We start from the raw sequence: 25,019 nt of genomic DNA on the forward strand, positions 1-25,019 counted from the left end.
AGTACAGTAAGTAAGTAGTAACAGTCAGGAAGTACAACTAGCAGTTACAATAATCAGTAGTAATCACAAGGAAATAAAGTGTGTGTACACTACAGACAGTGAGTGCACGCACGCGCACACACGCGCAGGAGCTAGCCTATGAACAGTGACTGAGTGAGTGTCCCTACTACAGTAAGTAAGTAGTAACAGTCAGGAAGTACAACTAGCAGTTACAATAATCAGTAGTAATCACAAGGAAATAGAGTGTGTGTACACTACAGACAGTGAGTGCACGCACGCGCACACACGCGCAGGAGCTAGCCTATGAACAGTGACTGAGTGAGTGTGTAGTACAGTAAGTAAGTAGTAACAGTCAGGAAGTAAAACTAGCAGTTACAATAATCAGTAGTAATCACAAGGAAATAGAGTGTGTGTACACTACAGACAGTGAGTGCACGCACGCGCAAACACGCGCAGGAGCTAGCCTATGAACAGTGACTGAGTGAGTGTGTAGTACAGTAAATAAGTAGTAACAGTCAGGAAGTACAACTAGCAGTTACAATAATCAGTAGTAATCACAAGGAAATAGAGTGTGTGTACACTACAGACAGTGAGTGCACGCACGTGCAAACACGCGCAGGAGCTAGCCTATGAACAGTGACTGAGTGAGTGTGTAGTACAGTAAGTAAGTAGTAATGGTCAGGAAGTACAACTAGCAGTTACAATAATCAGTAGTAATCACAAGGAAATAGAATGTGTGTACACTACAGACAGTGAGTGCACGCACGCGCAAACACGCTCAGGAGCTAGCCTATGAACAGTGACTGAGTGAGTGTCTAGTACAGTAAGTAAGTAGTAACAGTCAGGAAGTACAACTAGCAGTTACAATAATCAGTAGTAATCACAAGGAAATAGAGTGTGTGTACACTACAGACAGTGAGTGCACGCACGCGCAAACACGCGCAGGAGCTAGCCTATGAACAGTGACTGAGTGAGTGTCTAGTACAGTAAGTAAGTAGTAACAGTCAGGAAGTACAACTAGCAGTTACAATAATCAGTAGTAATCACAAGGAAATAGAGTGTGTGTACACTACAGACAGTGAGTGCACGCATGCGCACACACGCGCAGGAGCTAGCCTATGAACAGTGACTGAGTGAGTGTCCCTACTACAGTAAGTAAGTAGTAACAGTCAGGAAGTACAACTAGCAGTTACAATAATCAGTAGTAATCACAAGGAAATAGAGTGTGTGTACACTACAGACAGTGAGTGCACGCACGCGCAAACACGCGCAGGAGCTAGCCTATGAACAGTGACTGAGTGAATGTCTAGTACAGTAAGTAAGTAGTAACAGTCAAGAAGTACAACTAGCAGTTACAATAATCAGTAGTAATCACAAGGAAATAGAGTGTGTGTACACTACAGACAGTGAGTGCACGCACGCGCAAACACGCGCAGGAGCTAGCCTATGAACAGTGACTGAGTGAGTGTCTAGTACAGTAAGTAAGTAGTAACAGTCAGGAAGTACAACTAGCAGTTACAATAATCAGTAGTAATCACAAGGAAATAAAGTGTGTGTACACTACAGACAGTGAGTGCACGCACGCGCACACACGCGCAGGAGCTAGCCTATGAACAGTGACTGAGTGAGTGTCCCTACTACAGTAAGTAAGTAGTAACAGTCAGGAAGTACAACTAGCAGTTACAATAATCAGTAGTAATCACAAGGAAATAGAGTGTGTGTACACTACAGACAGTGAGTGCACGCACACGCAGGAGCTATGAACAAACAGTGACAGTGTGTGTCCTAGTACAGTTACAGTATATAACTACAATACAAAATACAATCACTCAGTACTAAAGGACAGCAGAAATACTGGTATAGATGAGAAATAAACTCACAGAGGACAGGAGAGAACAGCTGCCCACACAGGCAGGCCCTGAGGCCTAAAGCTGTAAGCCTGCAGCAGCTGTCTCTATGTAACACAAAAGCTACTAACTAAAATACAATGTCTATCTAACTAACAACAATATAGGTGTATAGAGCAGGTGTATGTGAGCAAAAACGCTAGGTAGTTGACCACTATAGAGCACTTGCTAAGCCAACGCACAAAGGAGCAGATCTCTCTCTGTACAAAGTCAGGCAAGGACGGAAACACCTAACATGGCAGCCGCTATTTATAGGGTAGGGGCTGGCCAGGGTCCCCCTCTGTGATTGGCTGCCATCAGAGGGCCTGGGAGCCCTCTGATTGGCTCTAAGGACATCAATCTGGGCTATGACGCTATTCGAGCTCGGTATTCGAGCTCGAATAGCGCTGTTAGCTCAAATAGCTAGAATAGTGAATGGGCTATTCGAGTTCACTCGAATAGCCCATTCGAATAGCTCCAGCTATTCGGAGCTCGAATACCGAGCTCGAATAGCTGGAAAAGAGCTCGAATATTCGAGCTACTCGAATATTCGAGCTCTGCTGAGCACCACTGGCGCAGTGTTAAACCCCCCTAGTGACCAGGCTATTTTTGTTGAAATTGGCTACTGAAGCTTTAAGGCCAAGCTGCAGGGCCGCACAACTCAGCATGCAAGTGATTCCCCCTCCCCCTTTTCTCCCCACCAACAGAGCTCTCTGTTGGTGGGGTCTGATCGTTCCCACTGTGTTTATTTTTTTAAAATAAGTATTTATTTTATTATTTTTTTAATATATTTCTTTCTTTATTTTACCCTGCTTTCTCTCTCCCACCCCCCGCCAGCCAATCAGCGTGATCGGCTGTCAGCGGATCACTTCCGCACTAACAGAGGGGACAGCCGATTGCAGCGCTGTACAGCATAATTAGACGGCGGTTTAGCTGTCTAACAGTCTCCCAGTGTTGATCGCCGCTGGGAGACTGAAGTCGGAGCGGAGCCTTCCAAACAGGAGATACGCGAGCAGCCAGTGCTCAATCTACTGCTCGCCACATAGTGAGCCGTTCACACCAATTGGTGTGGAGTGGTCCTGGGGCTGCCGCTATGTTCATGCTAATTGGCATGGCGCGGTCGGCAAGTAGTTAAACCTCACTCAGGCAGGGCTATTCAGCCCTGTCTTGAGCCAGATACAGTGGGGGACTCTGTTTGTCTATTGATGTAGTGGGGGAATCATGACATATTGTTTGTTCATGTTGCACCATATCCAGCTCCTGATGAAATCTTTTTAGATGAAACATGTTGAACACTTCTTGTAACACTGTAAATATGTAGATATGTCCAGCACCTCTTATTGAATTGGTTTGGCTGTACTAGCTTAGATTGTAAGCCTTGGCAGGGCCCCCTCCTATGTCCTTCTTAATTTTGCTACCCCAGCAATGACACCCTTCTCATGGACTAACTCGGACTTGTTTCGCCGGGTCTCTGTAAAACGCATTTTATTCCCTGATTGCATGTATAACCTTGTGCTATGTTGTATAACTGTTTTCTACCTCTCTGTCTGTCAATGTATGTATCCCTATTTATTGTCCAGCTCTGCGTAATATGTTAGTGCTTTATAAATGCAATAAATAATAATAATACTACTAGTTCCTGCCAGTACGAGTACATGTCCTGTTTAAATTTACCCATCTGTGTTTCAATGGAAAACCTAATGGCAGAATACTCCTTCCATTGATGTAGGTAGAGTGACCATATTTTTGTGGGTCCAACCTGGGACGGGGGGATGGGGGGGGGCGTGGGGGGGGGGGCGGCGCGCGCAGCGCGCCGCGGCGAAAAGTGGGAAGGAGTGAGGAGCACGCAGCGGCGAAGACTGGGGGAGGGGGGCTGAGGCGCGCGCAGCGCGCCGCGCCGGAAAAATGGGCGTGGCCATGACATTGTATGGGCGGAGCTAACGTAATGATGTAACAGCGAGGCATAAGAAAGCAGTGTTTACGCCATGATGTGGACAAACGAGACTTTGTATCATGGGTGTGCAGAAACTGTGTGATGCTAATAGTATACCGTAACCACAAAGCAGCAAACATAGCCATCTATGACCATTAAATAATAAATGCAGTAACAGTTACCCCGGACACCAGAAAATAAACGCAATAGGCAACATGTCAGTACAAAATAAACGCAATGCGGGCAACATGTCAGTACAAAATAAACGCACTGCGGGCAAACATTTCACAAGAAAAGAAACGCACTGCGGGCAAACATTTCGCCAGAAAAGAAACGCACTGCGGGCAAACATTTCACCAGAAAAGAAACGCACTGCGGCCAAACATTTCACCAGAAAAGAAACGCAATGCGGCAAACATTTCGCCAGAAAAGAAACGCACTGCGGGCAAACATTTCGCCAGAAAAGAAACAATGCGGGCAAACATTTCACCTGGAAAAGAAACAATGCGGGCAAACATTTCACCTGGAAAAGAAACAATGCGGGCAAACATTTCACCTGGAAAAGAAACAATGCGGGCAAACATTTCACCTGGAAAAGAAAGCATTTACTCACCTGGCAGAAGTGTCCGGCCTCTGGCGCGCTGCTCTGTCCCGGGACCGTCTTCCTCCTCCTGCTCTTCTCTCCCGCGCTGACAGGGCTACGGCAAGATGGCGCCCGAAGCCCTGTACTAGTGACACAAATAGGTCTCCAGTACAGGGCTTCGGCAGCCATCTTGCCGTAGCCCTGCTCGCCTGCCGGTGTCGGAAACAGACACCGGAAGAGGAGGCTGGAGCGGGGCTGCGGGCAATGAACTGGCACGGCGTCTATAGACGCCGCTGCCAGTTCATGAGGAGAGATTGGCCAGAGTCCCGAGGCCGGGACGTCCCGCTGCTGAAAGCGGGACGTTTCCCGGGACCTCATTAAGCCTGGGACAGCGGACCCCGAATCCGGGACGTGTCCCGGGCAATCCGGGACGTCTGGTCACTCTAATGTAGGTGCAGACACTTTGTGCCTTGTTAGGCTTAAAGTGGTACTGTAGGGGGGGTTGGGGGAAAATGAGTTGAAGTTACCCAGGGCTTCTAATGGTCCCCCGCAGGCATCCTGTACCCGTGCAGCCACTCACCGATGCTCCGGCCCCGCCTCTGGTTCACTTCTGGAATTTCAGACTTTAAAGTCAGAAAACCACTGTGCCTGCGTTGCCGTGTCCTCGCTTCCCCTGATGTCACCAGGAGCGCAAGGTGCAGGCGCAGACCATACTGGGCCTGCGCAGTACGCTCCAGGTGCCTTCAGCGGGAGTGAGGACACGGCAACACAGGCGCAGTGGTTTTCAGACTTTAACGTCTGAAATTCCAGAAGTGAACCGGAGGCGGGGCCGGAGCATCGGTGAGTGGCTGCATGGGCACAGGATGTCTGCGGGGGACCATTAGAAGCCCCGGGTAACTTCAACTCATTTTCCCCCAACCCCCCTACAGTATCCCTTTAATGTTATATCCACCACTCAGTGTACATGCACTAGGATTCTAGCTCACAGCCAATATATATGTGCAGATTAGTGATGGTAGTTGCCACAAGAGCCGGGACAAGGTCCTCCAGCATCCAAGACTGAGACACCAAAGTGCGCCCCTCCATCCCTCCCACCCCAGCCGTCACATACTGATTGCTATTAGACTAAGAGGTGCCCCCAACCCCCCAACACCTTCATCTCTAGTTATCTGGCTTGCAGTCACTGCCATGTATCCCCTTTTCTTATTTCTCTCTGCTTCATACACAAAAGGGGAATGATAGCTGAGTGAGTTGTGCGGCCCCTCCTACACTGCACCCTGAGGCTGGAGCCTCTCTCGCCTCTGCCTCGGCCCCGCCCTGTCCCCTCCTACACTGCGCCCTGATGCTGGAGCCTCTCTCGCCTCTGCCTCAGGCCGGCGCTGGCTCGCTACACCCCAGACATCGGGCAGACCCTTGTCTTTGTTAGATCTGGGGGGGGGGGGATAAGCATAGCCACCTGCTGTGGCCTCACCAGCACTGTAATAATCCGCCGTATTTTATATTTTTATACCTTTAATAAAGTTGTGAATTTTATACAAGTGGCTTATATGACCACTATTTACCTGTACTAGTAGGCAGTGCCTATTCTAGACTTTTTGCTGCCTGAAGCAAACTTGTGAGGATGCACCCAGATATATTCCTTTGGTCATATTTTAGTCGTTGTTCACGGTACACAGGATATGGCAGTGAATTCATGACTAGCATATTTTTATCTTTGAAATACAATTGAAGAGAAATCGAGAGCCCAATATGGTGTAGTATGTCAAGACAGATTGAATAATTGAGACAGTGAGATGGTAATACTCACAAACATGGGTTACCGCTCAGGTAACCACTCAATAGGCAGGTGAGGAGATTAGACCTGTCCTCACTCAGGATTTGCTTGCTATAACAGAACTGCTGTTGTTTATCCCCTGTTTATTGCATGAAGAAGTGGGCTGTGCCTGCGAAACGCGTTGCATCCTTGGGGTATCTTCAATAAATGTGTATTTATTTATTTAATCACAGTCCTTGGTGTCTGCTTTAACGGAGGCAAGTCCACCACTTCCTCCCAGCAATTTTTTTTAAAATTTTATGTACTTTTATTCTACTGGCGCCTCTGTTCACCTACCAGTTGTAATGAGCGCAGCCGCGGCGGACTGCATCGCCACCGCGGCTGCCTCTGGGTCCCTGCCCGTCTCTCCGGAGTCTAGGATGCCGGGGACGTAGCTGACTTTTCCTTGTAGGGTCGCTGTCTCGCGCGGGCGCGCGCGTAGACAGGACCTTTATGCGAGGAGAGGGATCGTCAGCTAACCTGCTGGTCAGCTGACGTTGGAGGAGACTCACGGCGCCCCGGATTGGCTGGCTGCAGGGGGCGTGCCAGTGAGGCCTCCTCTGCTTCTTAAGCCTTCGGGCTTCAGTCTGGCGCTGTCTGTTGTCGTGAACGCTTGTGTGTCAGCGCTCAGACCAATTTAGGATTACTGTGTTATTCCTGTGTTATACTTAAGACCAGTTCCAGGGTGTCGAGACCAGGGACCTCACACCCAAGCTTAGGATTACTGTGTTATTCCTGTGTTATACTTTAGACCAGTTCCAGGGTGTCGAGACCAGGGACCTCACACCCAAGCTTAGGATTACTGTGTTATTCCTGTGTTATACTTTAGACCAGTTCCAGGGTGTCGAGACCAGGGACCTCACACCCAAGCTTAGGATTACTGTGTTATTCCTGTGTTATACTTTAGACCAGTTCCAGGGTGTCGAGACCAGGGACCTCACACCCAAGCTTAGGATTACTGTGTTATTCCTGTATTATACTTTAGACCAGTTCCAGGGTGTTGAGACCAGGGACTTCACACCCAAATTTAGGATTACTGTGTCATTACTGTGTTATACTTTAGACCAGTTCCAGGGTGTTGAGACCAGGGACCTCACACCCAAGCTTAGGATATTGCTATCTTGTTATTGTTATTATTTAGACTAGTTCCCGGGTGTTGATACCAAGGACTTCACACTCAGACTAGGATATTGTTTACCGATTGATTTTCTGTGTATGACTCTTAGCGATTACTCTGGCTCTGATCCGGTCTGCTGATCCTGTACTTTCGTCTATCATGCCTACCTGTTGCTGAACCTTGCCTGCCTGGCCATTCTAATCAGCGGTGGGCCCTCGCCACTGGTGAGGTGTTTACTACACCAGCTTAGCTGGTGAAGCAGTTCTGCTAGGCTGTCGTTCAGCCTTAGTTACCTGCTCATTAGGTAATCTGTTATTGTACTATACTGTGTCTTCTAGACTGCAGTACAGTCTGATTCACCCGCTCCTCGGGAGATTCAGCCTCTTCAGAAGCTTTTCTCCAGCTTGCTGGAGCTTGAACTTTGTGCACGCTCAGCGTACTGATAGTACCTCAACAGCCCCTCTGGTGAGGTCTTCCCAAACTGAAAGGTTTGACCAAAGCAGTCTAAGTCCCTTGTGTTACCTTTCTTGTTCCACTGGAAAGGCCTGGGGTAGCTTCTTGCTGCCAGTTAAGCTTGCTCCTCTGATAGGACTAGTTTACTATCTGGCGAATATCTGTGATTATCTGTCTGATTGGTTCTTGTCTCTCACTGGCATCCCTGGCAGAGACTAGCTATACTATCGCCGTATTTTCTGTCCGCGTTCTTCCCAGCCCCACTGGGGAGCCTTATGTCTAATCTGTCTTGTTTGTTTCCAGATTGTACCTTACCAACTCCTATGGTGAGGTCCTGTAAAAACTATTAAAGTTTCAGTTGCACCAAACACTACATACTCTGCTCTTGGTTTTGCTATACTGGTATTATTGGTGATTCTGCGGATCACACATAATTGGGTATAGCGTCTGCATCATTGGTGATTCCGCAGATCACCAATAATCAGACATCTGAGTTGTGGCATTAAGTCGTCACACCAGTATATCTTTGAAATAGGTGTCAAACAACCTTTGGATGAAGGATTAACAAGAGTCTGTACAACAAGGGTTTGCTTTATGTTATGACGACAGGACGCACATGACAATGTCGGTCATGGAACCAGCGTTCTTATCCATATTTTCCCATAACTATCATAAGTACAGTATCTATTAACCTCCCTGCCGTTATAATTATTTGCGGTGCTCGGCCGCGGGAGGGTTTTTTCTTGCTATTTTTTTTTAGCATGTAGCTAGCCTAGCGCTAGCTACATGCTTCCCCCCTCCCTTCGCTATCCCACCCACCCCTCCGATCCCCGCCGGCGCAAATACCCAACAGGAAATCCCGTTCTGAATGGGATTTCCTGTATGCACTTCCCCCGTTGCCATGGCGACGATGGGACTGACATCATCGACGTCATTGACGTCACGACGTCAGAGGGAGTCCCGATTCACCTCATAGCGCAGCCTGGCCAATCATAGCGCAGCCTGGCGGTGATTGGCCAGGCTGCGCAAGGGGTCTGCGGGGGCCTCTTTCACGTCGGGTAGCAGCGGGTCGGCGGCGGGCAGCAGTGATCGGAACAAACAGGCAGCTAGCAAAGTGCTAGCTGCGTGTTTGAAAAAAAAAATTATGCAAATCGGCCCAGCAGGGCCAGAGCAATCCTCCATGGCGGCTTACCACGACACCATGTCGGGATTACCGCCAAGGAGGTTAAAAAAGCAAAACTAATATACAGGCAGTCCCCGGTTAATGAATTAGATAGGGACCGTATGTTCGTTCTTAACCTGAATCCGTTCTTAAGTCGAAATGCTGTGCTATCTCTGTCCGCTTTGCCTCCTATGTGCCCCCTCTGTGCCTCCTTGTCTCCCACTGTGCCTGTTTGTCCCCTTCAGTGCCTTTTTCCCCCTCTGTGTCTGTATATCACCCCCCTGCCCATTAGTCCCCCCCCCATGCTTGTTTGCCCCACTTTGTACCTCTTTGTCTCCCTCTGTGCCTCTGTTTGTCCCCTCTGTGCCTCATTTTTCCCCTCTTTGACTCCATGCCTTGTTTTGTCCCCTCGTGGCTCGTTTTGTTCCCTCTGTGGCTCATTTTGTCCCCTCTGTGGTTTGTTTTGTCCCCTCTGTGGCTTGTTTTGTCCCCTTTGTGGCTTGTTTTGTCCCCTCTGTGGCTTGTTTTGTCCCCTCTGTGCCTTAATTTGTCCCCTTTGTGGCTTGTTTTGTCCCCTCTGTGCCTTGATTTGTCCCCTCTGTGCCTTGATTTGTCCCCTCTGTGCCTTGATTTGTCCCCTCTGTGGTTTGTTTTGTCCCCTCTGTGGTTTGTTTTGTCCCCTCGCGGCTCGTTTAGTCCCCTCTGTGGCTTGTTTTGTCCCCTCTGTGGCTCGTTTTGTCCCCTCTGTGGCTCGTTTTGTCCCCTCTGTGGCTTGTTTTTTCCTCTCTGTACCTCATTTCTTCCTCTCTGCACCTCTGATTTGTTCCCCATGCCCCGCCCCCCCCCCCCCCATTCCTCGGTTTGCCCCCTCCCTACTCCAAAGAGCAGGGCTGGACTCCCCTTTTAGTCCGCTGCTGATCTAGCCACACCGCCTCCTGCAGCCTCTAGCATACAGCACCGCTTGGCTTCCTGTATGTCATGTGACGTACAGGAACCTGTAGGTCACATGACATACAGGAAGCGAAGCGATGCCGATGCAAGCTGGCAGTGGCAGGTGGCGGAGAGAGGAGGACAGACAGCGTTGGACTCGGTTCGGAGGAGTCCAACGCTGCTTCTGCGGGGAACATGCGCCGGCACTTGGGGGAAGTTTGAAGCCGCTTCTTCAAACTTTCCCCATGCGGAAGTGACTTCATGGCAACGGGATCGGGCCGTTTGTATCAGCGGGTGGCTCCAGCAAGCCTGCTAGATCATGCTGGGTTAGCAGCTCAGGGCCTCAGGCTTCCTTTGCCATGAAAGGGAACCATTTGGTACTGCTTGCAGAGTTTCACACTTAACTGTGAGGAGGTTCTATTAAGGTAGCCATAGCCATATATCTAGCCATGAATGGGCAGATTCCACCAAGAGGCAAATCTCTCTCTAATCGAAACTGATTAGAGAGAGATCTTTGAGCTGCCCATAGACTGCAGGCTGATTCCCGATCAGGAATCAGCCTTGTACGCCGCATTCGTCCGCCTCGCCGCCCGACACTGTGCCCCCCCAAATAAAAAATGTCCCCCGTGCCCAGTGCACGGCATACATTACCTTTCTGCCGCCTCTGCTAGTCTCCGCAAGGCTCCGAGGCGAACTCTCCTCATCCTACACGCGCACCATGTGGTTGCCTAGTAACGTGGCCACGTGTATGACGTCTGACGTCATATGAGCGGGGCGACTAGGAAACCACGTGAGGCACACGTGTATGGCGAGTGGAGTGAGCCCGGTGCCTGCGGAGACTAGCGGAGGCGATGGAAAGGTAATGAATTACATGCACAGGGCACGGGATTTGTAGTTTTGTCACAGCTGGAGTGCCAAGATTAGCCATCACTGTTATAATTGAATCGGATTAAAATCGGTGCCGCCAAGTGCATGCATAGTCGATCGCGCATGCTGCAAGGTGTTGGGCCGACTTGCTCAATTGGGTGTGCGGCAGTAACAGCATGCAATTTCGCGATAATCGACGAACGCGAAGAAAAAACCCAGCGCTGTCCCCCCTAAGGCAGGGCGCAGTGTAGGAGGGGGCGCACAAATCGCTCAGCTATCATTCCCCTATTGAGTTTGAAGCAGAGAGAAATAAGAAAAGGGGATTCATGACAGTGAGTGTAAGCCAGATAACTAGAGATTAAGGTGTTGGGGGGGGGGGGGGTTATTGGGGGCCCTGGGCATCCTCTTGGTCCAATAGCAATCAGTGTGTGACGGCTGGGGTGGGAGGGATGGAGGGGTGGAGGGGCGCACTTTGGTGTCTCAGCCTTGGCTGCTGGAGGACCTTGTCCCTCCTCTGGTGAGGAGGGTGGAGACAGGAGAGCAGCAGTGTTTCATGTGATTTGCACAGCAGAAGGGAGGAGGTAGCACTGCTTTCCTGACTGAGGAGGAATGGAGTGGCAGAGGGTGAGGAGGAATGGAGTGGCTGAGGGTGAGGAGGAATGGAGTGGCTGAGGGTGAGGAGGAATGGAGTGGCTGAGGGTGAAGAGGAATGGAGTGGCTGAGGGTGAAGAGGAATGGAGTGGCTGAGGGTGAGGAGGAATGGAGTGGCTGAGGGTGAAGAGGAATGGAGTGGCTGAGGGTGAGGAGGAATGGAGTGGCTGAGGGTGAGGAGGAATGGAGTGGCTGAGGGTGAGGAGGAATGGAGTGGCTGAGGAGGAATGGAGTGACTGAGGGTGAGCAGTGTGTTTGTCCCAGACTCACAGCCAGCCAGTGTGCTATTGTGTTGAGCTGCAGTATGTCATGTGAGATCAGCAGCACCACGTAGATGTATTCAAGCTCTTTATTGCATAAAGATAGCGCCCAGGGACAGCGACAGACGCTGTTTCGGAGACAAGCTCCTTCCTCAAGCTGTATAGGCTCACTCAAAAGAGGTAACAAACACAAAGGCATTTATATACAATTTCAGTAGGGTCACATGGACCAATCAGGTAACATCACAATACAAAAAAACATACGTGTCCAATCACAGGGCAAAACATAATGAAAGGACCTGATGGGAAACAGATATGTAAATCAGCAGCCGTTATCACAGCATGATTTAAAAAGTGTCATAACCCCAATGGCCAATCAGCACTTACCAAGTCAGGAGGACCTGATGGGAAACCACAGCAATGTCATAACGCTTCTCCCAATCTCCCAGGGGGCAATGCGAGAAGCGTACTGCTGAAAAACGGAACGAATGACGTCATGACGTCATCCGTTTCCATGCGTAAAAGCGTCCTAGTGATGCGTAAAAACGTACGCATAAGATTCTCAATAGCATCCATGCGTAAAAGCGTCTTAACGATTAAGTCAGCTCATCAGATGATGACCAAAAGCAAAAAAATGCTAGTGCTGTGGTAAAGTAAGGCTGAGTGTGCCATGAGAAATAATCACCCTTATAAGTAAATCGTTGTATTAGATGTAAAAAATACAATAACAATAAAGGAACCTGCACATCACAAAATAGCAACCCCCAGAATACTCAAAGTGTAACCACAAGGGAAACACACATAGTTGGACTCGGCAGTCAGCACACCGCCGACGCAGCATAGCAGACAGCACACAAATATGTAAGGGCACAATATATCAATGAATCTTATACTCAAATAGGATATAAAAGTTTAAATGCAAAAAGATAGGTCATAATCACGGTTGAGACCGCCCCCTCCCAGGGTACCCAACCTCCTAATCCAACCCGGGCGTTTTTTGGCACGTGGTTTGGACGTTTTTACGCACGGAGTCCTTTTTGTACGCGTACGCTTTTACGCATCGTTAAGACGCTTTTACGCATGGATGCTATTGAGAATCTTATGCGTACGTTTTTACGCATCGCTAGGACGCTAGGACGTCATTCGTTCCGTTTTTCAGCAGTACGCTTCTCGCATTGCCCCCTGGGAGATTGGGAGGAGCGTTATGACATTGCTGTGGTTTCCCATCAGGTCCTCCTGACTTGGTAAGTGCTGATTGGTCATTGGGGTTATGACACTTTTTAAATCATGCTGTGATAACGGCTGCTGATTTACATATCTGTTTCCCATCAGGTCCTCTCATTATGTTTTGCCCTGTGATTGGACACGTATGTTTTTTTGTATTGTGATGTTACGTGATTGGTCCATGTGACCCTACTGAAATTGTATATAAATGCCATTGTGTTTGTTACCTCTTTTGAGTGAGCCTATACAGCTTGAGGAAGGAGCTTGTCTCCGAAACAGCGTCTGTCGCTGTCCCTGGGCGCTATCTTTATGCAATAAAGAGCTTGAATACATCTACGTGGTGCTGCTGATCTCTTCAACCGATACTTTGGAAGCTGCTGGACTACAGCGCCATATCAGCTTAGCACACGTATACCCTCACAAGGGTGCCTATCGACTGTGGTGCAGTATGTCATGTGAGAACATGAAATGAAGCCGAGTAAATTGTTGGGTACCGTGCAATCATTCTAAAATTGGGGGGGGGGGCAAGCCTCGCAAGTTTGCCTCAGGCAGCAAAAAGTCTAGAACCGGCTCTGACTCTGTGCTTCTATTCCTCCTTCTCTTGATCACATTATACACCCCAGGAGGAAGAGGAATGCAGCACAGAGCGTGTGCTTTTGTCGATTTCTTCTCTATTCGATCATTTTGATTAAATAAACAGGGAAATTGAACAATTTGATTGTACTGTGTATGGGCACCTTTACGTGATTGGGTTTGACACCTCTGCTCTAGAGGGTCCACAGGTTTCCCAGATTCTCCTTGGGCCCACCGCTGCAGACGGGGACAGATTCTTGTCTGTATACAAGCGCAACCGTATGGCATATGTGTAATTTTGATCCACGCATGCTGGGTAGCAAGAAGCCACTCGTCCATGGAGGGAAAAGCCATGCTCAAGCAGCTTCATGCTATTGGACAAGCAAGGACCGCACATCCAAAACATGCACTGTACAGCCGCGGTCGTACAGGGACAGGAGGGCAGCCATGAGAGCATATCTGACAAGTCCTTGTCAGATATACTAATGCTGGGAATACACAATGAGTTTTTCTGTCAGAATTGGATGGATTATTTCCAACAGCTCTCGTGTGATTCTCCATCGATTTTCCTTTTTTAAAGTGGATTCGAGATCCGCTGCTTTCATTTTTCTGCCCCTTACGTATAGTTTATTGGGCATTCTCCCTTCCCCTCCCCCTCAAACGCCTTTTTAAAATGTATTTATTATCTAATTGGATGTAAATGAATGTCCCCCAGCTCCTCCAGTGCCTTGGCATTCTGAGTCCCTTGCTGTAAGTGCTCATGGGTAAAGATATCCCGAACAGTTCGCCGGCGAACGGGAATCGGCGAACTTCCAGGGTTCGCGACCGTGGAGAACTGCACACTTTTCCGGAGGTTTAATTCGCCCCCATAGTGCATCATTAGGGTCAACTTTGACCCTCTACATCACAGTCAGCAGGCACATTGTAGCCAATCAGGCTTCACTCTCTCCTGGAGCCCCATCCCCCCCCCCCCCCTTACAAAAAGCAGGCAGCGTCAGGCATTGGATTCACTCGTGTGCCTGCAGTAATTTGAGAAGGGAGAGTTGCTGCTGCTGCAGAGAGAGCTATAGGGAAAGCTTATTTAGGCTCTTGTAGGCTTGTTAGCTTGCTCTTTGCTGATTCTTATTTCTAAAAAAGCACCCCTCAACAGCTCTTTTGAGAGCTAATCTTGTTCTTGTGATCTATTTTTTTTTGTGTGTGTGTCCCACAGACACTTGTGTTGCATAGACAGCCTTGGTAATTCCTACTGTGCCACTGCCAGGCCCAGCACATTCAGTGACTACCTGTGTGTGTGACAGGCAGCTGCACATTTGTAATCCCAATCAATGCACCTGTTCACTGTTCAGTGCACCTACCTACCTATAACTACGTGAGCGCACGCATTGTTAATACCACCAGTCATTGCACCTATTCACGGTACCTGTGTGTGACAGCTGCACATTTGTAATACCAATCCCTGCATACCTGTTCACTGCACCTGTGTGACTGCACGCTGTTTAGTATACCAGTCTGAGCATAGCTGTTAACTGCACCTGAGTGACAGCTGCACATTGTATTGTAATACCAGTCACTGCTACCTGTTCACTGCACCTGTGTGACTGCACATTGTGTTAGTCAAGTCAGTGCATACCTTTCACTTCATCCCTCCCAATATGGACAAAGCAAGAGGCAGAGACCGAGGCAGGCCACCTGGCAGGTCTGTTCGAGGTCGCGCTGTTGTGATTTCGTGTGGCCCTCGAACAAAGTAGAGTGTTCAGAAGAAGGCATGTGCCATCAACCCCCAATATTGTCAGGACGTAGTTGACTATTTAACACAAGACACCTCATCTTCCGCACAGAAGCGTGACATAACTTCCTCCTCCTGCTCTGATTCTGGCACCCCACTTTACACAACGTTGGACATTTTTTCGTGTGTCTGCCTCAGATGAGAGCAATGCCATCTGTACTCTCTGCCACCGAAAATTGAGCCGTGGAAAGACCAAGACCCACATAGGGACAACTACCTAACGAAGGTACATGATTACAAAGCACAAACTGCAATAGGATGACCACCTGAGGAAAAGCAGCACGCAAAAGCAAAGCCACACACCGCAGTGTAAGATACCAGGCCACAATTATTTCTCAAAAAAGGCGATACCTAAACCTGTACCGTGATGTTGAAAGGCAAGTGGTGACATCTCTGGCACACAGCGTTGGGTCAAGGGTCCATCTCACCACGGATGCCTGGTCTGCAAAGCACGCTCAGGCCTGCCCTAAGACTAAGTCTGTCCCCACACACAGCATCTCTGCCTGCACGCCGTGTGACTGCCTGCCCCAAGACTAAGTCGGTCCTCACACAGCATCTCTGCCCGCAGGCTGCTTGACTGCCTTCTCAGCCACCACCAACAGGGTCCAGGACTCCAGGCGGATTGCTGAATTGGCGCTATAATAATTTTTCGGGTGCGTGTACATGCCTGCCTAATTTTTCTGGCTGCACTGCAGCAACAAAACAAAAGGCATGTACATGTGTCAATTCCCCTTTGTGATCATTACCTTGCCGCGGTGAAGGGGCTTGCGTATTGCAATGAAGCAATGACCGACGGCTTTATTAGTGTCTCGGGGGGTGGCACACCAAAGATAATAAGGTCGTTGCTTCATTGTGGACAGACCAAATTCGATCAGCCGGACAATCACTGTTGTTCTATCATTGAGCTACCTCAGCCCGGCGACCATATGGGCTTGAAAACCGCCATGGCCTACACTCTCGCCATGGTGCGCACCAGTCCAGCACGGCCGTCACTACACAAACAGCTGTTTGCGGTGCGTTACACAGTGAGTTTGGTGTGTCAGTGTGAAGCAGTACTCTAATTACACTCCCTGATTGATGTATACACATGCAAGATGTTTGAAAGCACATTAGGCCTGCAATTTAGCATGCAATGTGATTTCTGCCCTTAAAACGCTGCTTTGCGTCAAATCCAGATTTTTCCCCGGGACTTTTGCCATGTATCCCACTCCCCCATGCAAAAACTCAGATGTTAGACCCCTTGAAACATCTTTTCCATCAGTTTTCTGGCCAGCATAAATGTTTCTAGTTTTCAAAGTTTGTCTCCCCATTGTAGTCTATTGCAGATTGCGGAAGTTCGCATGTTTGCGGAGGTTCGTGAACCAAAAATCGGAGGTTCGGCCATCTCTACTCATGGGAGCTCAGCCTGGGGAGGAGGAGGCTTTTGCTGATGCATGCATGAGATTTCAGAGGCAAGGGGGAGGAGAGAGGAGTGGAGTTTTCACAGGCTGGGGGTTGGAGATGCAGATCAGCTTGCCTGTGTGTAATGTGACAAGCATAATATGGCTGCTCTCATTGTATCACAGGAAGAAATTATTATATACTGTTGAAGCTGTTTGCAGCTATATTTGCTGTGTGAAAGATCTAAACTTTAGCTAAGCTGTATAGAAAAGTTACTTGCTATAGTTAGTTTTTAATCTCCGATCCTCTTTAAAAAAACATCATAAAGAACCTCTCCCTTGGAGGGTTTATTAATTTTATGGGCTTTTGGAGGTGGAGCAGGCATTTACTTACCTACAGGGGGCTGCTCAGTAGCCCCCCATCTATATGGAGGCATCCATTTTCTATCATTCCGTGTGGCAGAAATGCAGTGATCTCCTATGTCCCTAGAAGCTGCAATGCATGCGGGGGTCATGCAATGCATGCTGGGAGATGTAGCCACATCAATAAAATACATATGCCGGCATGCATCGAACATGTAGTGCAGCTGCCAGGGACACAGGAAATAACTGCGGGTATTTCATCATGTGGCGTGGGGACACAGAAGATGGAAGCGTCTGAATGGACGGGAAGAGGGAGGCAACCATAGGTAAATAAATGTATGCCGCCCCCAATTGCCCACACAATAAATGAACCTCCCTAAAGGGGGGGATGCTTAAAGGGAACCTAAACTGAGAAGGATATGGGTTTTTCCTTTTAATATAATACCAGTTGCCTGACTCTCCTGCTGATCCTGTGTCTCTAATACTTTTAGCCACAGCCCCTCAACAAGCATGAAGATCAGGTGCTCTGACTGAAGTCAGACTGGATTAGCTGCATGCTTGTTTCAGGTGTGTGATTCAGACACTACTACAGCCAAAGAGATCAGCAGGACCGACTGGCAACTGGTATTGTTCAAAAGGAAACATCCATATCCCTCTCAGTTTAGGTTCCCTTTAAGAAGTTTAAGAAGGAGCACCCAGGTGTTCAGTATACTTTAAAAAGCCCTCAGATGAGTTAGAAATCTAATCCCAGCAGTCATGTCACTAACTGCCTTCAGAGGATCTTACAATCTAATCCCGGCAGTCATGTCACTAACTGCCTTCAGAGGATCTTACAATCTAATCCCAGCAGTCATGTCACTAACTGCCTTCAGGGGATCTTACAATCTAATCCCGGCAGTCATGTCACTAACTGCCTTCAGAGGATCTTACAATCTAATCCCGGCAGTCATGTCACTAACTGCCTTCAGAGGATCTTACAATCTAATCCTGGCAGTCATGTCACTAACTGCCTTCAGAGGAGTTTACAATCTAATCCCGGCAGTCATGTCACTAACTGCCTTCAGAGGATCTTACAATCTAATCCCAGCAGTCATGTCACTAACTGCCTTCAGAGGATTTTACAATCTAATCCCGGCAGTCATGTCACTAAATGCTTCAGGTCGGCTTCACACTACCGCCAACAACAGGCCTTTGGAGAATACTGTGTTACTACGTGGCAATGGGCCAAGCAGGAAGTGATGCGCGCTTGCCGTCACTTCCTGCTTCGGGGTATGATGAAGAGTAAAAATATGTTTCCGCTGTCACATCGGTGATTTAAAAAAAAAACTAATCTCCATAGACTAACATGACTTCTGGGCCGACGCAGCTCTCCACAGCAGACGCGCTGTAACGTAGTTCTGGTCCTGCATCGGAGATGTGGCAAAAATGTCACTTCCGTCACATCGCGCTGTAACGTGGCAGTATTAAAGTCTCAACAGACTTTCATTGCCCGGCGGTGGGGTGCGGTAAAAATACCTCATCGCACCGCCTTGGTGTGAAAGGGCCCTTAAGAGGATCTTACACTCTAATCCCTGCTGTCAATCACGTCACTAACTGTCCTCAGAGGATCTTACACTCTAATCCCTGCTGTCAATCACGTCACTAACTGTCCTCAGAGGATTTTACACTCTAATCCCTGCTGTCAATCATGTCACTAACTGTCCTCAGAGGAGATTACACTCTAATCCCTGCTGTCAATCACGTCACTAACTGTCCTCAGAGGATTTTACACTCTAATCCCTGCTGTCAATCACATCACTAACTGTCCTCAGAGGAGATTACACTCTAATCCCTGCTGTCAATCACGTCACTAACTGTCCTCAGAGGATTTTACACTCTAATCCCTGCTGTCAATCACGTCACTAACTGTCCTCAGAGGATCTTACACTCTAATCCCTGCTGTCAATCACATCACTAACTGTCCTCAGAGGAGATTACACTCTAATCTCTGCTGTCAATCACGTCACTAACTGTCCTCAGAGGAGATTACACTCTAATCCCTCCTGTCAATCACGTCACTAACTGTCCTCAGAGGATCTTACACTCTAATCCCTACTGTCAGTCACATCACTAACTGTCCTCAGAGGAGATTACACTCTAATCCCTGCTGTCAATCACGTCACTAACTGTCCTCAGAGGATCTTACACTCTAACCCCTGCTGTCAATCACGTCACTAACTGTCCTCAGAGGATCTTACACTCTAACCCCTGCTGTCATCTTATCCAACGTTTCTCAACCAGGGTTCCGCCAGAGCCTTCAGGGGTCCCGTGCCATTTTGCCACTTCTGCTGCTTTTCAAATGTGGGGGTGATTACTGCTCTTCATATGTGGGGGTCATAACTAGGGATAGTCGGAAATGCCAATCTCCAGTTTCGCGGAAATTGCTGATTCTGCCGATTTCCAATTACAGTTTCCGAGGAGTCTATTTTTGGTCATTTTTTGCTAATTCTGATTGGCCAAATACTTCAGAGTTGGCTCGGCATTCTCTGATTGGTCCAATGCGTCCGAGTTCTGTGATTAAGCTGAAATTACCGAGTTGTGGTAATGTGGTATTTCCCGCCAAAATCTGATTTTCAGGTCCCGATCGGAAATCCACAAATTTCATTTCTATGGAATCCGAATGAGCATCCCTAGTCATAACCGCTTCTCATATGAACGCGTCAACGCTGCATTACGTATGTGAGCATTATATTATTAATGTCAATGTATTTTAATTCAACAGTGAGGACTGTATGTCTGCTATGAAAAGAGTGTGTGTGGTGTGGGAGGGGAGAGGTAGGAAGCTATTGGTCAGGGGGCGGCTGGTGATAGTGGGCCTTGAGAAGTAAAAATTACAAATCCGGCCCTGGCCGTATGCTTCAAATACAGGAAGTGACATCACTATATTTTTTCCAGAGTAAAATTAGCCATACATTACTTTTCTCCTATGTTGCTGTCACTTACAGTAGGTAGGATAAATATGACAGAAGCAACAGGTTTTGGGCTAGTCCATCTCTTCATAGGGGATTCTCAGCAAGGCTTTTATTCTTTATAAAGATATTCCCTAAAAAAGGATTTAAACAATGATGCTGGCCAGCTTCCCTGCTCGCTACACAGTTTTTGGGCAGTTGGACAGAGCAACTGCCATTCACTAAGTGCTTTTGAAATTAAATACATCCCTGAGAATCCCCCATGAAGAGATGGACTAGTCCAAAACCTGTTGCTTCTGTCAGATTTCTCCTACCTACTGTAAGTGACAGCAACATAGGAGAAAAGTAATTTATAGCTCATTTTACTCTGGAAAAAACATACTTCTTATTTGTCTATGTTTGCACATATTTAACAATTTACATTTTTTCGCCATACTGCCCCTTTAAATCAAGCAGCTTGAGAATATATTATTACAATGATGGTAAATCTGTGACATTATTTCTTTTTCTCTAGGTCACTCGCTGTCTTGCACCGTTTGCACATCTGAAACAACATCTTCCTGTACGGGTCCCAGCATGACGTGTCCTTCTGGCGCTGTGTGTGGACTCGGGTATACCTTAGATACCTTTGGTAAGTCCATTGTGTGACACACCAACCAATCCCGTATTACTAGGCCACAGTTGCCATGCAGGTCTGAGGTCTCATCCACTGGCGACTTCTCGACTTCTGGCACCACCCAGTACTGGGAGCAAGCACCAGGAGCACCATAACCATTAAAGGGACAGTGTTCTGATAGACTAGCGCAAGTAATAGTACACTTCTTTTCTACATCCATTCAACAGCCTTTGAAAAGATAGGAGCGCAATATAATCCGGAAACACAAAAAGGTTTTCACAGATATGCTGATGTATTTACTTTTCTGCAGAAATAGAAAAAATGGGAAATATTTCTTCAACTGAAATCGGATATAATCTGGAATGATCGGAAATGCGGGTTGTCACAGGGCCCCTAGTGGCCGGACCGCAAAATGCCTTCCAATTGGTTTCAGCACACAGACCATGCAAGCTGTGGTCGCAATCAGTGCGCAGAAACCGCTGGAATTTTGGCAGCAGACCGTCTAGAAGGGAGCCTGTGAGTTACGATAATACAATTTGCACACTATTTCAGGGTATAACTGCCACCACCTCTGTTACCATGGGACAGAGGAGCCCACTGACTGTCTGAGTCTAGACCTGCAAATAAAAAAACGGTTAAACACACTCTATTCTGTCTAGCTAGCAACAATAGTAGCGACTCTTCAGAAGTCAGGGTTCAGTTAGTGTGGCTGAATAGCAGGGTAGCTGAATAAACAAAGGACGTTAGCATCGTTTATTAAAACGCAATATAAATAATATGTCATTCTGGGAAAACTCATAAATTTCTTGGTTTCAGTTCAGTTCAGTAGCAAAGTCCAAACAAGATGGCCGCTAACCACATGGTCCTCTGGCTAGCAGCAGCAGCAGGCTCTCATAAATATGGAATTTGGAGGACTGAGGTCCGCCTGCTGGCAATGTGCTTTTGATGAAGCTGGTTCGGGGGTGTGCCAATGCATGCCCCCTCTGAATTACAAACCAATCACAGTTCAAGTCCTTGGAGAGAGATTTAGGGTTAAACTTATAAAACGTTGTAACTCAAAACCGATACATGCCACATTTGCGCTGATAACAGATTAATATTCCTCAGATTATGCCAATTCCTATGGCATTAAACTTGGGCGCGTTCGCATGCCCGGTTACAAATTAGTGGAATACCTCGGGTTCTGGGTATGTCAGGGGCCTCAATTTAATATCACAATATTCACCAGATCCGGACCAGCAGAATGAGATAACTCTCATACCTCTTATATGAATGGTATTCCTAAAACATGCTAAAAATCATACAATACATGAATTTCAATCTGGCTCCATGGCGCCTCTGGCCAGTCTGATCCCTGGCTTGGAAGCTTCCTACGGATGAAAGGCCTTTTGGTGTTTTACACCTCTGGCTAATTAACAAGTCACTGCCAGGAAGGGAACTCTTTTGTTCATGTTAATTAGCCACATGGACCTTTTCAGTGAGCATACTTGCGTTCATGAAAAGAACTGTGCTAACACCTATGAAGACAACAGGGACCCCAGGCTGGACTGCAGATAGCCACAGACAGACAATCTATGTCGGGCAATGCAACGACAATCGGTGCAGTAAACTGATTGCGTTCTATTTTCTCACAGCTCGTCCATCACACGTGTTACTGATTCCGTGGATTTATGATTTTGGAGGAGTATTTTCAAGCCCAAGCCTGCCCTCTTGTGGCTCTGCTTTGCTGCTTCAAGGATAAATAGCAGCAAAGCCACAAGGGGGCAGACTTGGGCTTGAAAAGACATCACAGAAGACAGACTCAGCTATAATCATTACGGGAAAAGCCAGACTGAATGCTCAGTAGGGGATTCTTATCAGAGCTGATAGGAAGCAGATTTAGCAGAGAAGAATGAAACAAACAGCAGAGTAGGTATTTACTGTCATGTTCAAATTGATATATTGTAAAATACATGAGGGTGCTTCGTCTCTGGTTCCCTTTAAGACAAATTGACAGGCACCATCCTATGGCTAGGGATCACCATGCAAGCAACAGAGTTGTGCATGAAGTGTCTGCAACAATTAAATAAGTAATACACTAATATATGAAATGTAAGCGTTAGTGTTATTGGAATAATGTGTGGGGTGCAACTGTGTGGAACGCTTCAGGCTGTCACAGTTTGTCATTCCAAGGGGAAATGTTGCAATGGAATAAAATGAAATGGAGATGATAGAATGAGTACTAAAGCAGCAGTATATCCAATCAATAGCGGATCTGACGGCTGTCTATGTTGGTACAGTAACAAATGGACAATGTGACACCGAACAAGCAGCAGTACCTTGTAGTTAGTTCTTCTAAAATTCGGAAACAGGCCGTCTACATGTTGGGTTGATGGGGCTCTGTGAAATCTATAAGCTACAGGCTCCCTGTATACCAGCAGTCCTGGATGCATTTGCAGCCTTGCCTTTTAGGGCACATGTGGAACTCCAGGCCTGGAGGGCCAGATCCATGCCAGTATTTAGGATGGACTGAGAAAGAGAGGAATGTGTTCTACCTGATGGAACACACCTTTCCTGATTCAGACCCATCAATTCATTTGATCTGTATAAAAAATGTGTGAGGATCTCGGCCCTCGTAGGACCGGTTTGACATACCTGCTTTAGGGGCATAGAGATGATTTGCATCTTCGGATATGGCCCAGCCATGCTACGGAGGGGTCCCAGAAGAGTAGCTGAAGGCGGACCTGCAGCGGGGGACACAGAGGCTTCTAGGGAGCTGGAGGAAGCCCCAATTAAGTAAAACTGCAGACATTTTATTTGCCTCTTAAAGCTGAATTATTACAAATACCTTCTATTTTAAAGAGAACCAGAGATGAAGCACCCTCTTGTATTTTACCTTATAAATCAGTGGGAACATGACAGTAAACACCTCATCTGCTCTTTGTTTCATTGTTCTCTGTTTAATCTGACTGTTATCACCTCTGATAAGAATCCCTGACTGAGCACTCAGTCTAGCTTTGCTACGGAAAGCTGAGTCTGTCTTCTCTGGTGTCTTTTCAAGCCCAAGCCTGCCCCCTTGTAGCTCTGCTATAATGACTCAGCTATAATTATTCCCTGCAAAGCCAGACAATGCTCAGTCCGGGATTCTTATCACAGCTGATAACAGACACTTTTAGCAGGGAGGATGAAACAGAGAGTATGGTAGGTGTTTTCTCTAATGTTCTTACTGATATATATGGTAAAATACACAAGGGTGCTTCGTCTCTGGTTCCCTTCAAAGGGAACCTAAACCGATAGCAGGAAAAAGTTTCACTTACCTGGGGCTTCTGCCAGCCCCCTGCAGCCGACCTGTGCCCACGCCGGTCCTCCACGATCCTACGTTCCCCCGCTGTGGGTCAGTTTAATTTCTGCTGACTAATTAGCCACTGCGCCTGGGCAGCCCTGGCCGTTCTCATATGCGTTCATGTCAGCAAGAGCATCCTTCACGAGGTTTTCTCCTACTATACTGTGTGTGCGTAGTCGACAGAAACAGCTGGAAGAAGCCCCGGGTAAGTGAAACTGAACTATTTTTTGCTGCGATCGGTTTAGGTTCCCTTTAAAGAGACACTGAAGCGAAAAAAAAATATGATATAATGAATTGGTTGTGTACTATGAATAATTTCTAGAAGATTAGCAGCAAAGAAAATATTCTCATACTTTTATTTTCAGGTATATAGTGTGTTTTCTAACATTGCATTATTCTATAATATGTGCAGATTACACAACACTCTGCATTCAAAATGAATCTTTCAGAGCAGTCTGTGAAGTAATGACCTCTCCTCTAGCAGAGAAAAAGTAAACAGTTCACTTACAGTTGAGATAATAAAAGTCAGATAACAGCCCTCTCCAGGACTAACTTAGTCGGAGAGCTTAATGGCTTGTTTGCATAGAGATAACAACTGGAGTTTCTCAACTCTTCCTGTAGTGGAAACAATTAGACTGATGTATCTGATCTTAATGTTTTATTTCTTAGCTGTACTACACATACAAATCATAATATCATCATTTTTTTTTCCGCTTCAGTGTCCTTTTAAGAAGTCAAAATTACATTCAGTTTTTTATACAGTAAAATGCAAAACACTGAACAATGTTTTGAAATCTCCTAAAAAAAACCCAACAACATGATTTGTCTACTTGCAGGTACAAAAACCTATTCCAGGGCGTGCATCCCAGAAAAAAACTGCTCCATGATTGGAAGTATAACATTTAATGAAGCAAATATACGGGTTGCTTATTCATGTTGCTATACTGACAACTGCACCCCACCTCTTCCTACCTGTAAGTGATGCCTTTTGCTTTTTTCTTAAAGTGTTTTATTGTGAAATTTAAACCATACTTATAAATAATGGAATCTTTAAAGTGTACCCGAGGCTAAGCTAAGGGTCAAAAACAGACACATACCTAAGGATCCTCTGGAGACTTCTCATCAGAGGCGGCCTTGAGGGGAGCAAGGGTCC

The 25,019-nt window shown here is 47.2% G+C and overlaps 1 protein-coding gene across 1 annotated transcript in view; it reads left to right on the top strand.

Annotated features, from left to right (window-relative positions):
* Nucleotides 1–25,019, top strand: part of LOC137523090 (phospholipase A2 inhibitor and Ly6/PLAUR domain-containing protein-like) — a 61,984-nt gene that overhangs the window by 12,013 nt on the left and 24,952 nt on the right. Inside the window, exons 2-3 of the mRNA XM_068243299.1 lie at nucleotides 20,443–20,559; nucleotides 24,703–24,840. Coding sequence (XP_068099400.1) covers nucleotides 20,443–20,559; nucleotides 24,703–24,840 — 255 coding nt within the window. The remainder of the gene's footprint in view (nucleotides 1–20,442; nucleotides 20,560–24,702; nucleotides 24,841–25,019) is intronic.

This window comes from Hyperolius riggenbachi, chromosome 6 (genome assembly GCF_040937935.1).
Source record: "Hyperolius riggenbachi isolate aHypRig1 chromosome 6, aHypRig1.pri, whole genome shotgun sequence".
NCBI lineage: Eukaryota > Metazoa > Chordata > Amphibia > Anura > Hyperoliidae > Hyperolius > Hyperolius riggenbachi.